The sequence below is a fragment of the Tursiops truncatus genome, chromosome 11, assembly GCF_011762595.2.
Source record: "Tursiops truncatus isolate mTurTru1 chromosome 11, mTurTru1.mat.Y, whole genome shotgun sequence".
Taxonomy (NCBI): Eukaryota; Metazoa; Chordata; class Mammalia; order Artiodactyla; family Delphinidae; genus Tursiops; species Tursiops truncatus.
This window is the reverse complement of record NC_047044.1, coordinates 65,820,073-65,834,061: the sequence shown is the minus strand read 5'-3', so window position 1 is coordinate 65,834,061 and position 13,989 is coordinate 65,820,073. Positions and strand designations below refer to the sequence as shown.

The 13,989-nt window shown below is 36.6% G+C and overlaps 1 protein-coding gene across 4 annotated transcripts in view; it reads left to right on the top strand.

Annotated features, from left to right (window-relative positions):
* The window catches only part of ARID2 (AT-rich interaction domain 2), a 170,621-nt gene extending 159,336 nt beyond the window's left edge, over positions 1-11,285 (top strand). For all 4 annotated transcript variants that reach the window (XM_019934571.3, XM_019934572.3, XM_073788785.1 and 1 more), the window contains one exon: positions 9,681-11,285. In XM_019934571.3, the coding sequence (XP_019790130.2) occupies positions 9,681-9,825 (145 nt within the window). In that variant the 3' untranslated portion in view covers positions 9,826-11,285. The remainder of the gene's footprint in view (positions 1-9,680) is intronic.
* The last annotated feature ends 2,704 nt before the right edge of the window (positions 11,286-13,989 follow it).

The window sequence follows — 13,989 nt, the reverse complement described above, 5'->3', positions numbered from 1 at the left end:
CAAAAGGTTTTCTTTTAACTTGTTTCATTAGGTTAAATTTCTTGCTGGTCATAGAATTTAAGTTTATTTTATTTATTTATATTCATTTATTTTGGCTGCATTGGTTCTTTATTGCTGCGTGCGGGCATTCTCTAGTTGCGGCGAGTAGGGGCTACTCCTTGTTGTGTTGCACAGGCTCTAGGCACACGGGCTTCAGTAGTTGTGACACACAGGCTCAGTAGTTGTGGCTCGCGGGCTCTAGAGCATAGGCTCAGTAGCTGTGGAGCACAGGCTTAGTTGCTCCGCGGCATGTGGGATCTTCCTGGACCAGGACTCGAACCCGTGTCCCCTGCATTGGCAGGCAGATTCTTAACCACTGCGCCACCAGGGAAGCCCTGGTCATAGAATTTAGAGCAAAAAGTAGATCTACAAGAGAAAACTTAGGAGTTTACTGGGAGGAAAAATGAATTGCTCACTTGAATCATGTGGAATTAGAATGGAATTCAGTTTGATAATTACCGTTTTAATGAAACCATCAAAGCCATACGTGTGCTGAGATTCACTATAATACTCTGAAGTTTTAAAAGTTACATTTTAATGAACTTAAGAGAAAACTTAGGATTTTGTAGATCTATAGCAACTGGAAACAATAACTCTAACCCTAGAGAGAGCAAATGTGGATTTGCCTCCCTTGTCTCCCTTGAAGCTTGAAGCTAATATTCTAGTATTATTCGTCCTCCATCTTCAGCTGACCCAACTCAGGCTCCTTCATTGGGAAGGTGTCCTCTGATGCATCTTGCCTTCCAGATAGTGATTTTTTTCTCCTAGTCTCTCTCCTCCCACATACTATTAATCGAATCTACCTTGGTTCTCCTCCCCGCATTTTACCTTGTGTTAGGTCTTTAATGATATTTCTTGTAGTAACCTTCCAACTGGACTTTCCAAACATAAAAACAGTGCCATCGATTACAAAAAAAAAAAAAAATTAATTTAACTATATCAAACTTTAAAGCTTCTGCAAATTAATGATGAATAAAACTTAAAACTAAAGTTTTTAAAAAGTATTTTTAATGACAAATTTACTATATTTAGTGTATGAAGTATTCCCACAGAGGAATAAGAAAAATTCTTAACACTCAAATGAAAAACAAGCATAGTTTTTCAGGGAAAAAAGAAGAAATATGAAGGTTTTGTCACTAGCATCTCCCAGCTTCATTCATGAGTTCTTCCTTCCTTTCTCACTGTATTTTCCTCCTCACCCCTCCTTTTGCTACATTTCAGTTTTAGCCAAACTAAACCACATGCAGATTCCAACCATGCAAGACGTCTTTCGTGTCTCACTTTTGTACATTTGTTCCAGTGCTATACTGTCCTCCCTGTGTTGTGGCCCATTTAGTATCTGCAAGCCCCCGTGATTCAGCTCAGACGTTGGCTTCTGTGTGCTGCTTTTCCTATGCTGTGTTCCCCTTCCTCACTGAGTTTGTTCTTCTCTATTTTTGTAACATGTCTGTCTTATAACATTTCATCTTACTGTTTTGTAAGTAGTTATTTATGTGGCTTTTTTCCACTACTGACCTAACTACAGATTCTCTGATTAATCTTTGTAGCCCAATTGCCCAATACATCAGAGATAATCCCTACTTCCTATTCTTCCTTCAAGACTCAACCCAGGTCACCTCTTCCTTTCCTGACATCTCCCTCACTACCTACCCTTGACCTAAGGTGCCCCCCACACATTGCTTTGTTACCACCTTACATGATGAGATCTGTGAAAGCAGGGGTTGAATATTTATTTTTGTTTTTGTGTCCTCAGTGCCTAGCATAGTGTTGGAAATATAACAGTGATTCAATAAATATTTGATTGATAGACAGATGGAAGGGAAGAAGGTCTCAAAAATTCATTTTTTCCTAGAGTTCTGATCTGGAATTTGTGTAGACAGTTGGAATTCTAAAAGTAATTTTATAACTTTTCCCTCACATTCAAATTGTACATTCTTAGGCTTACAGCAAAGCCACTTTGGCTACATCTAATATAATTATTGAACCAAAGTTTTCATCTTACAGTTTGTGTTTTGTTGTTGATTTTGTTATTTTATTTAACTCTAAACCTTCTAGATGTCTTTTGGCATCTTCAGGTGCTATGATCTTAGAAAAACAGAAGCAGAAGAATTAAAACAATCCATTAAATTCTTCCCATTCACCCTCCCAGTCTGGGTTGAAATCCCCATGTAGAACCTCTATCGAATATCTCCAGTAATGAGGAGTTTTGCTAGAGCAGGAGTACTGACAGAATCTGGCAAAACATATGTGAAGAAAAAAGTATAGGAAATCAGGTATTGCAAAAGATAATTCTTTGTTGATATACTTCCTCGTCTCTGGTGGAGTAAGTTAACGGGTGCGATTTTTTTTTTTTAACTAAAGCAAATTCTATTTGCAATAAGAAAATTACAGGTCAACAGGAAGATATATGGAAATTTACTTTCATTCTTACAGTACAGTATACTGAAGAGTATGAAATGTCAGCATTTTTTAAAATTTTAAGTTCAGAATCTGATTGAATAATGTAAACTTTTGTGCTTCCCTGGTGGCGCAGTGGTTGAGAGTCCGCCTGCCGATGCAGGGGACACGGGTTCGTGCCCCGGTCCGGGAAGATCCCACATGCTGCGGAGCGGCTGGGTCCATGAGCCATGGCCGCTGAGCCTGCGCGTCTGGAGCCTGTGCTCCGCGACGGGAGAGGCCACAACAGTGAGAGGCCTGCGTACCGCAAAAAATAAATAAATAAATAAAAATAATGTAAACTTTTAAAATGCAGTTTATCTCCTTTATGACTAAACTTGAGCTTCGGAGAACTGCAATATGTTTCTCCTCTTTTTGATGTATACCTTTTGTCAGTGTAACACATGGGTCTTATTTAAAAATCAAATGATACTTTCACTAATAATGAACAATCTGAAAAAGAAATGAACAGTTCTATTTACAATAAATCAAAAGAATAAAATAATCACATTAACCAAGGAGGTGGAAGATTTGTACATTGAGAACTATAAAACATTGCTGAAAGAAATTAAAGAAGATGTAAATAAATGGAAAGACATCCTTTGTTCATGGATTGGAAGACTTAATATAGCTTAGATGTCAATACTACCCAAAGCAATCTACAGATTCAATGCAACCCCTATCAAAATTTCAGTGACATTTTTGCAGAAATAGAAATATTTGTTCTAAAATTCATATGGAATCTCAAGGAACCTTGAATAGCAAAACTATCTGGAAAAGGGAGAACAAAGTTAGAGGACTCATACTTTCTGATTTCAAATTTCACTGCAAAGCTATAGTAATCAAAACAGTGTACTGTCTTTAGTGACATAAAGACAGACATATTAACCAAGGAAACAGAATGGAGAGCCCAGACATATGTGGTCCTTGCATATGTGGTCAAATGATTTTCAATAAGGATGCCAATTCTCTATTCAATGAGGAAAAGATAGTCTTTTCAACAAATGGAGTTGGGAAAACTGGAAATTCACATGCAAAAGAATGAAGTTGAACCCTTACCTAACACCATATGCAAAAATTAACCCAAAATGCACCAAAGACCTAAAAGTAAGAGCTAAAACTATAAAACTCTTAGAAAAAGCTTCATGACATTGGATTTGACAGTGGTTTCTTGGATATGACACCAATGGTACAGGCAACAAAAGAAAACGTAAATTGAATTTCATCAAAATTAGAAATTTGTGCATCAGAGGACACTATCAATAGAATAAAAAGACATTCAACAGAATGGGAGAAAAGAATTACAAATCAAATATCTGATAAAGGGGTTAATATTCAGACTATATAAAGAACTCCTAAAACTCAACAACAAAAAGAAAACAAACCAAATCAAAAATGGGCAGAGGACTTGAATAGAAATATCTCCAAAGAAGATAAATAAATGGCCAATAAGCATATGAAAAGATGTTCAACATTACTAATCATTAGGAAAATGCAAATCAAAACCACAATGAAGTACTACTTCAAACCCATTAGAATGGCTATTATTAAAAACAAACAAACAAAAAATCGAAAACAATTAAGTGTTGACAAGAATGTGGAAAAATTGGAACCCTTGTGTGTTGCTGATGGAAATATAAAATGGCACGGCCACTGTGGAAAAGAGTGTGGCCATTCGTCAAAAAATGAAACATTTCATTCTACCTTTTGGGTATATACACAAAGGAATTTAAAGCAGGGAGTTGAACAGATATTTATGCACCATTTTCATGGCAGCATTATTCACAGTAGCCAAAAGGTAGAAGCATCCCACCAGTCCATCAACAGAGGAATGGATAACTAAAATGTGTGTGTATATGCAATGGAATATTACTCAGCCTTTAAAAAAGAATGAAATTCTGATACATTCTACAACATGGATAAACCTTGAAGACATTGTGTTAAGTGAAATAAGCCAGGCACAAAATGACAAATATTGTATGATTCCACTTAAATGAGGTACCTAGAAAGTAGAACAGTGTAACAGCCCCCAGCAGGGGGTTGGGGGAGTGAGGCAGTGGGGGCGTTCTTGTTGGTTGTGGGAAGATGAAAAAGTGCTGGCGATGGATGGTGGTGATGGTTGCACAGCAGTGTCGATGTACTTCATGCCCCTGAACTGCACACTTAAAGATGGTTAAAGTAGTAAATTTTGTATTATGTATACTTTACCACAATTTAAAACTAAAAACAAGAACAAAGGAGGGATTTGGGGAAATGCAGAGTGGCTACTAATGAGTATTTGGCTTCTTTTGGGGGATGATGAAAATATTCTAAAATTGATTGTCGTGATGGTTGCACAATTCTGTTACTATACTAAAGACCACTGAATTATACACTTTAAACAGGTGAATTGTGTGGTAGATGAATTATGTCTCAATAAAGCTGTTACAAAATTTTTTTAATTAAATGGTAAAGCTTATAACAAACTATATAGTCCCCTACTTCACCCTTCCTACCCACATCCAAGGAAGAGCTTTCAACAAGTTGAGCTAATTTTTCTGGTGTTTGCCTCCATGTTTCTAAATAACATGTTTATGTTACTGTTTCCTAATTTACCTATTTTACACTTTACCTGTTGACTCTCTTTCTATTGAACACTGTTAAAACCTCTCTTCCTTACGCTTTTCATTTCCTCATAATATTGTGACATCTTAAATCAGATGTTGTTGTGTTGTTTGATGCTGAGCCCCGTGCTACTGTTTTACGTTTCTTTTTCTCTCTTTGTTTTTGCAGGGTTAATGATTGTCTTGCTTCTTCATTAGCTTTTAATGGGCCTAATGCTGATTTTCCCATATATTTCAATCAGTATCTTTCAAGCCTATGTATAAGCTATCTAAAAAACACAGTTGTTAAACCTCTATCAGTTCTACATTTTTTCCCCCTTGGAAACTGGCCTTGGTAGTCTAGACAGCTTACTTTGTAGGCCTGGTGCACAGCTGTCCTTGGGAATTCCTTCTACGTTGAAACCTTTTTCTTGAATCCTACTTACTTCTTTTACTTGAGTTCCTCCTTCATTGTAGTAAGGTACATCCTCCAATAATTTCAAGGCCCTACCTGTCTGAAAATGTTTTTAGTCTACCCTTAGTCTTGATAGTTTGGTTAGATATAGACTTCTAGATTGAAAAATCACTTTCCTTTAAAAATCTGAGGACATTGCTCTAATGTCTTCTAGCATGCAGCTTTGCTGTTGACAAGTCCAGTGACATTCTGATTCCCATTCCTTTGTATGAGATCTATTCCCCCCCACCCCCACCCTCCAGAAGTTGTTAGGGTCTTTTTTTTTTTTCCGATTTCTGTTATTCTGAAATTTCATGAATGCTGTGTCTTGTTGTGGGTGTTTTTTATTGTTGCTGTCATTGAAGTGGGCATTTCATTTCAGTGGATCCTTTCAATCAAGAGATTCATGTCCTTAAGTAATGGGAAACTTTCTCAAATGTTTCTTTTTATAATTCCCTGCTATCCATTGTCTGTTCCCATTTCTAGAACTTCTGGGTTTTTTTGGATGCTAGACCCTTGTAGAGTGATCCTCTAACTTTCTTTTCTTTCTTAGCTTTCAATTTTGTCTGTTTAATCTGTTTTCTAGAAACTTCCTTGACTTTATCATCAAATCTACTGCATTTTTACTTCATCTGCCATGCTTTAAATTCTAAGAGCTCTTTTTAAGTTGTCAGTTGTTGCTATTTTTATAACATCCTATTCATAGGTTGAATACAGTGCTTGCTCATCTCTCTCTCAGGATATTAACGCCAGTATTTTTGAAGTTTCTTCTGCTCCTAGTATGGTTGCTGTGTACTCGAAATTACTTGAAATGTCTGAGGATTTGGGGCTTTGTGTGATATTTTAAGAATGAAATACCTGCTAGCTAGTTGGAAGCTCTGGGTGCATGACCCCCACATGTCACTAGTGATTGCCATTTTAGGGTGACCCCCGATGAACCAGTTTGTTTCCTAGAAGCCCCTCAGACGTCAGTCTTCATAGAGATTGTTTCTCCAGGGAAGAATCTTTGATTTCCTTGCCTTTAGAAGTGGGCAACTTGAAGGAGAGTCCGTGAGGGCGTGCACTGTGGAAACAGAATTGGGGGTGGGGTGGGCAGGAGGACCTCACTGGGGTCGAGTACGTTCACTTTCCTTCACGCAGTCTATGTCTCTGTAAGTCCTAACCCTTTCTGGTTTAGTTCCTCCAGAAAATAAATTTCTTTCATTCATTTTGGGAGGGAAAGGAGATAAACTTGCATCAAACTGTGCTGTTTTCCTAAAAGCTGATTTGTGTCTTAAATTGTTTTCACTAATGCTACTTACAAATTATGTCTTATCTATTAAGTGCATTAAAGTGACACAATGTTTATCCTTTGTTAAACATATCAAAAAGATAAAGGAACTTTTGAAATTGAAAGAATATCATTTTATACAACAAAAAAGGCATATTTCATTTTTTATCTAGTGAGTGCTTATTTAATTCTTTAAAACCTTTAAAATAAAAAATATTAATTTATATCAAAAATGAAATGGTTACTTTAAAATCATCCTAGTGATTGAAATGTAGTCTTTCTAGTTTTATCCATGTGACATAAAAATAAAAGAAAGAATACTTTTTAACATGTGACTGTTCATCAGTTTGGAAAATATGATTTTATTTAAGCTTTTGAAAGTAAAGGCTTTTTGCTTTGTCACAATGTTCATTGATTATAGAGGGGAAATAATTTGATTCCACTTAGTAGGTTATTTTTAAATCGAGTTTTTTATGGCTATTTTTTCTTTTCCAGAAAGACAATGTAGACATTTTATAGTTCATTTAAAAATTTGTTAAATAAACTTTTGAAGTAAATCATGCCTAAAGAAAAGTAAAAAACAACAGAAGTGTGAAGCTCAATGAACTGTCACAAGGTGAACCACCGCATAACCAACCATCCAAGTTACGAAATTGATCAACACCACTTCCACGGAGTCCCTCAGAGTGACCCCAGTCTTTACCCCGTCCTTGTCTGTGGGACTACTGTCCTGATCTGTAACACCATAGATTAACTTCACTTGATTTTGAACTTTATATAAGTAAAATCATATAGTATATTTTTTCTTGTGCTAGTTTTTTTTTCTCAACATTGTGAAATTCTTTCACGTTGCATGAAGTAGTACTGTGTATATATAGCAGTATAAAATTCTGTCGTATGAATATACTCAAATTTACTTTTTCCATTCTTTTTTTTTTTGTTTGTTTTGTTTTTTTTTTTGTTTTTTGCGGTATGTGGGCCTCTCCTGTTGCGGAGCACAGGCTCTGGACGCGCAGGCTCAGCAGCCATGGCTCGCGGGCCTAGCTGTTCCACAGCATGTGGGATCTTCCTGGACCGGGGCACAAACCCATGTCCCCTGCATCAGCAGGCGGACTCTCAACCACTGCACCACCAGGGAAGCCCTCCATTCTATTTTTGATGGACATATGGGTTGTTTCCAGTTTGGGACTATTAAGAATAATGCTGCCATGAACATTCTATGAACATTTTTTGGCCGTATATGTACATATTTCTGTTGAGCTTTTATGAAGGATTGGTGATTTCATTGGTGCTTTATTTTAGTACATAACGCCAAACAGTTCCAAAGTGGTTTTGTCAATTTACACTCCCTCCAGCAATGTTATGAGAGAGTCTCAGTTGCTCCACATACTTGCCAACATTTGCTATTGTAATTTTAATATTTAATTTTAGCCATTCTTTTGGGTGTGTGTACATATGGAAATTACAAAAGCAGATACCCTAACAGCCAAAAAATGTATGAAAAGGTGCCCAACTTATTAGACATCAATCTCAATTTTTTTTAAACAGTTTCACATATTTTTTTTGTTTCACTTTGTTTTGCTATGGTAAAGATGACTACAGTCCCCACGTGTTAAATTTTGGCTTTGAATTTCTTTGTTCCTATAAGTTGTTTCCTTATATTGTTTTTCATTCAAAATTTAGAAGTCTTCATCTCCTTCCTTTTCTGCTAGTTCCTTTTACTCAGGGTTATTTAAATGAGGGCACTGAATCGCATGGGTTCTTTGGTAATCTCATGCTCGTTGATTTTTTTTTTTCTAACATTTAATGTGGAAATTTTCACACATAAGGCAAACATGAAATAATTTTGCAGTGAACACTCATATACCAGTCACCTAGCTTTTACCATTGACATTTTACTGTATGTACTTTATCACGTGTCTACCCATCCTTCCATTTCTGGCTGATTTACCACTCTTCTCCTCAACCCGTGGCATCACTGTCTGTAGACAGCACTCATCTTTATAATTTTTCTTCTTTATATACACAGTCACAGCAATATTGTAATTTGAGGGGTGGAAACTTTCTTTCAAAGTTTATAAATTTTTTAAAAACAGCTTCTTTATGGAGTAATGTGGTATTCAGGTGATAGTTAAGCCAGATGTTGGCCTGGCTTATTTTGTTTCCTAATAAAAAGAAAGAAACTCATCATACCTACAATATAATTTTTATTTTCAAGTCATCTCTTAAAAGCAGCCATTTTGTTCCTCTCCAGCTGTTTTCTGACATGATCTGAATTTTTATTTTATTTTGCCAAGGACACTTAACATGAGAGCTACCCCCTTAACAAACTGTTAAGTGTACATTACTGTTGACTGTGGGCACAGCGTTGCTCAGCAGGTCTCTGAGCTTTTTCATCTTGCTTAACTGAAACTTCATGCCTGATGATTAGTAGTTCCTCACTTCTGCCTCCCCCCACAGGGAGGCAAACACCATTCCACTCTTTGATCCTGTTTATGAATTTGACTATTATAGAGACCTGATCTGAATTTTCTAGACGCATGAATGAGGCAGAATACAGAATTATGATGGGTGGTCTCCCTTATTCAGAAAAGTACCGTGGAGAAAAGGCAAACAGACTCGTTGCCTAATTCTGCCACTACTATTTAACTAGCTAGAAAGTCATTTCAGTTTGAGGTGCCTCAAGTTGGCCTCAGTTTACTCATCTGTAAATTGAGTGGGTTAAACAAGTTGTTTCCCAGATCCCTCCTTCTTCTTCTGCAATGCTGTATTAACATTTACTGAGTATGGAACTTTGTATTGTTTTTTCCTTAAACTTTAGTTTCTAAATTTGCAAAATCCATAAGGAGTCATCATTGTGACCTTGGATACTGACGAACTTCTATATGTTTTTTTCCAGATTGTTAAAGAGACATGAAAACAACTTATCAGTGCTAGCCATTAGTAACATGGAAGCTTCCTCCACCCTTGCCAAATGCCTTTATGAACTTAATTTTACAGTTCAGAGTAAAGAACAAGAAAAAGACTCAGAAATGCTGCAGTGAAAAATAATTCCACTTCTATAGTGGGGACTCAAAAAAAGTCAGATACATTTCACATACTGTTACTGAAGAAAGCACCAAGTCTTAATGGAACAGAGACCATAGAATGAATTATTTTATCTCCTCCCATGATGCTGAGGGGAAGCTTCGTATTCTGATCTCTGAGTGAATCCCTTCGTTCTCTGTTTAAAAAAAATCTAAGAAGAAAAAGAAGAAAAAAAAAAAAAACTGCTGTGGGATTGTCAACCAGCTTATCTGCAGGATGTCTCTCAGATCTGATAGATCCTGATGGAAACTGGTATGATCAGAATTCAGTACCATCCACATTGGAATATACATGGAATATTGTAAAACCTACATGAGCAGATGAAATAGAAGCATTAAATATTTTTATCTATATCCAAAAAGGAGCACATTTTTATATTTACAAAACCGTTTAAGCTGGTTTGAATAATTAAAAAGTTTCAGCACACCTATACCCCCTGATCTCAGAGGGGGCCACCAATATCTAGCTATGGATTGTGTGTTTTGTTTAGAAATCAGTAGCTTGGTTTTCTTACTTGAGCCAATATATTTTCACTTATTTATTATCATAAAAATTTACCAGTCTGAATAGATCTTGTAAATATTTGTGAATAGAACGAACACCTTTCATGCCACTGCAGCCACTGGAAATACATTCTGTGGTGTCCTAGAAGCATTATTGGTAGGTTCTAAAGTTTTCTAGACTTTCCTGTCAATTGTAAGTAATTGTGATATATTCTATGCAGTGGATGAATGTTCTTTAAATTTGTGTAAATACTTCTGCAAAGGTACTGAAGCTGTAAAGTCAAAACAGTTTTGTGGAACTGTGATTTTTTTTCCTTTTTTTTTTTTTTTTTTTTTGTATTATATACCTTGTAGAACTCATTTTGCTGGCTGAAAGAGTATGGAATAATATATCTCATGTCATTTTTGTAGAAGAAAAACTATTTGAAGGTATTTTTTGGTTTTCCCTAACATGTATCCACTGTAAACGTTTGTCATGTGCAAGCTCAGAGCTTGGACAGAATTTTTTGTATTTGTAAATTGGTTTAAATACATGGAATTTTATACAGGTTTTCTCCTGTGTTATATATGCATTATGTGCAGGTATGATATTTTCTTCACTACTTTTTCTATCTTAATATAGTGTGGAATTTTATTGTATTATTCTTCCATTCTTAATACTGTACCACATTCCTGCTCAGAAACTGCTCACTTCCTTAAATTGTCTTTTTTCCCCCAGCGTGAAATGTATCCATTTATAACTGCCTATTGCCTGTTCTATTAGCATCCAAAAATGTGGAAGGCCTCCCAACCACCATTTCTGCTGTGTCCTTAGGATGTGCAGTAAAAAATATAGACCTAACAGTTTATGTTATAGAATGGCTTTATTTACTTTGGTGACTGTTTATAGTTTTTAAATAAAAGACTGAACATTTTCTTGAGTCCTTCATTTCTGGGTATGCTTAAGACATTCTTAAAAACTATAGAGAGGATCCTAAATTCAGCTGAAGGCAAGGTCCAGTCACCTATTTGATTACATGTTGATTTATAATACATTAAATAGAGAACAGCTAAGAGAGCGTCTTTTACAGGACAAATTGGCATGAGATAAGCGGGAGATTATTTATTTTCCCTTTGTTAGAACCCAAAGCAAACCCAGATTATTGTTTGATACTGTGTTTATTTGACTGTTCATTCAGAACCACAGTGAATCCAAATCTTCAGTTTGAATTTGGGGGCAGATTCTTAGAGTAAAAGGGCCTCGATTTTGATATAAACTTTTTTTAGTATTTTGATTCAACTGGTATCAAAGGAAAATCTAATTTCTCCCAGAAGGGGATTCCTGGGATTGAACTCTGCCATGTATTAATGAATGCTTAAGAAACTTTTTGTCCCAAATTTGTCTCGATTATTTCCTAGGGTTGTGGGTTTATTCTCGGCCCACCTCCCAAGACTGGGGCTGCTCAGCATATACCCCAGAGATCATGTGTGTAACACTAAAATGGCCCTCAAATGTCCCAAAGTGGTTGATATCAGTTGGAGAATTTTCTATTCATGGTACTTATCTAAGAACCTCTCGAATTTTTCTAAAATAATTGTAACATCAATGTTTGTTTTAAAAGGTAAATGTTTATTTTCAAAATAAGAGACTGCAATGCTAATTCATAGAAAAGAAAAAACTCTAGGTTTAGAAAAATGATTTTCATATTCACCATTCTTCCACCTCATTGGAATTGCATGCTGTAGTTGTAGCTTTTGTGCTCTAATATGTAAATATGTCTGTAGTCCCTTCAAGCATTGGTCTCAGCAGAGAATTTGCTAAATACATTTGACCTAATGAAACCAGTTATGGCTTCCCACTTAGGTTTTCGTCTTATAGCTTTATAGAACTATATAATGAAATAACATGGACTTGCTGGGTAATGGAATTAAAGTGCTCTTGCACAATTAGTTCTGCATAACCCTCATTCATGAAAAGGTGCTCCTTGCTAGACAGAAACTTGCTGATTTCCAGTATTGTTATTTTTTGTCTAAAGTTCTGTAAATACATGCTTTAATGTTATCTTTGAGAAATCTATGTAAATTATATAGTCTACAACATAGAGACTGTAAATTCTGTGTTATATATGTGCCTAGTGCTCTGTTGGCACCCAATAAATTTTAAGTAACAAAATTGATAATCATATCCAAGGCATATTTTTCTTCCAAGCTCAAGACAGGATGTGACTATATACTAATGAGACTCAGTAATAGAAGCAACACATGAAAACTCGTCTCATTACTTTATAGTCATGCCATGTATGTTTTTTTAACCATAAAATGACAATAAAAATGATTTTTAAAATGAGAGTGTTTTGGATAAGTGACTTCTGTCCTGATCTTAATCACTGTGATTAAAGCTTATTAAACAACAGAGAAGCACAATGTTCTTTTATCACCAAAACGAGCTGCTAAGAAGCAGGAGCACAGCTACAGGGTTAACCACGTGGGTCATTTTGACCAAATAGTAATAAAGGAGAAAAGGTAGGACAAGGGCCATAAAAAAATTATGAAATGTTTTGGGAGTTCCATCATTTGACAGCCTTCATTGGATTGATGGGTGGGGGAAGGTAAAGTGGGAAGGGCTCTGTGGAGAAAAAGTGTCTTTTAATTAGAGACTTTAAGGGGCTGTAGATATTTGACAGACTGTATAGTGGTAAGGAAGAGAGAGATTATAGATTAACTAGTGCAGGGCTTGCTAGTAAGAGAATCAAAGTTATAAACACTTTTCACACAAACAAAATGCGTGGAATAAAACTGTTGAAGAATTCCAGGGAGGAGCAAAGTGAGTTAGATGTTGCTAAACAGAGAAATGGTTTGGCCACTAAGAGAACCTAATGGGCTCCACAAAGTGTAGTCTGGAATTAAAACACAAGGCTGAACCACGTTTGGTTGAGAGGGTTCCAGAATCCCTTGACTATACATTATAGCTTCCCTAAAGTCATGAGAAAAATGTTTAGCCTTTGCTTTAGAGAGGATTCACTGACTTGAATTATCAGATATTATGCCCTGTTTACAGCTAAACTGTGTGAAAGATAACGCTAGGCTAATTTTCAGGTTGACCCTTTAAACAGATCCACTCTTGCAGAGCAGTTGCCTGGGAACCGGCAACTTTTGAGTTATGCTTTGGAAATTGTCATGATTTGTTAAAAAAAAAAAAACAGTGCAAAAAGGGAGCTGAGGGCTTCCCTGGTGGCGCAGTGGTTGGGAATCCGTCGGCCAACGCAGGGAACACGGGTTCGAGCCCTGGTCCGGGAAGATCCCACGTGCTGCGGAGCAACTAAGCCCGTGCGCCACAACTGCTGAGCCTGTGCTCTAGGGGCCGCGAACCACAACTACTGAGCCTGCGTGCCACAACTACTGAAGCCTGCGCACCTAGAGCCCGTGCTCCGCAACAACAGAAGCCACCGCAATAAGCCACCCTCGGACCACAACGAAGAGTAGCCCCCGCTAGCCGCAACTAGAGGAAGCCCGCGTGCAGCAACAAAGACCCAATGCAACCAAAAATAAAAAATAATAAGCAGAAGGAAAAATACTCAACCTCACTAATAAGCAAAAACTTATTTGGGGAAAGGTCAGTCCATAAAAATGCTCATCATT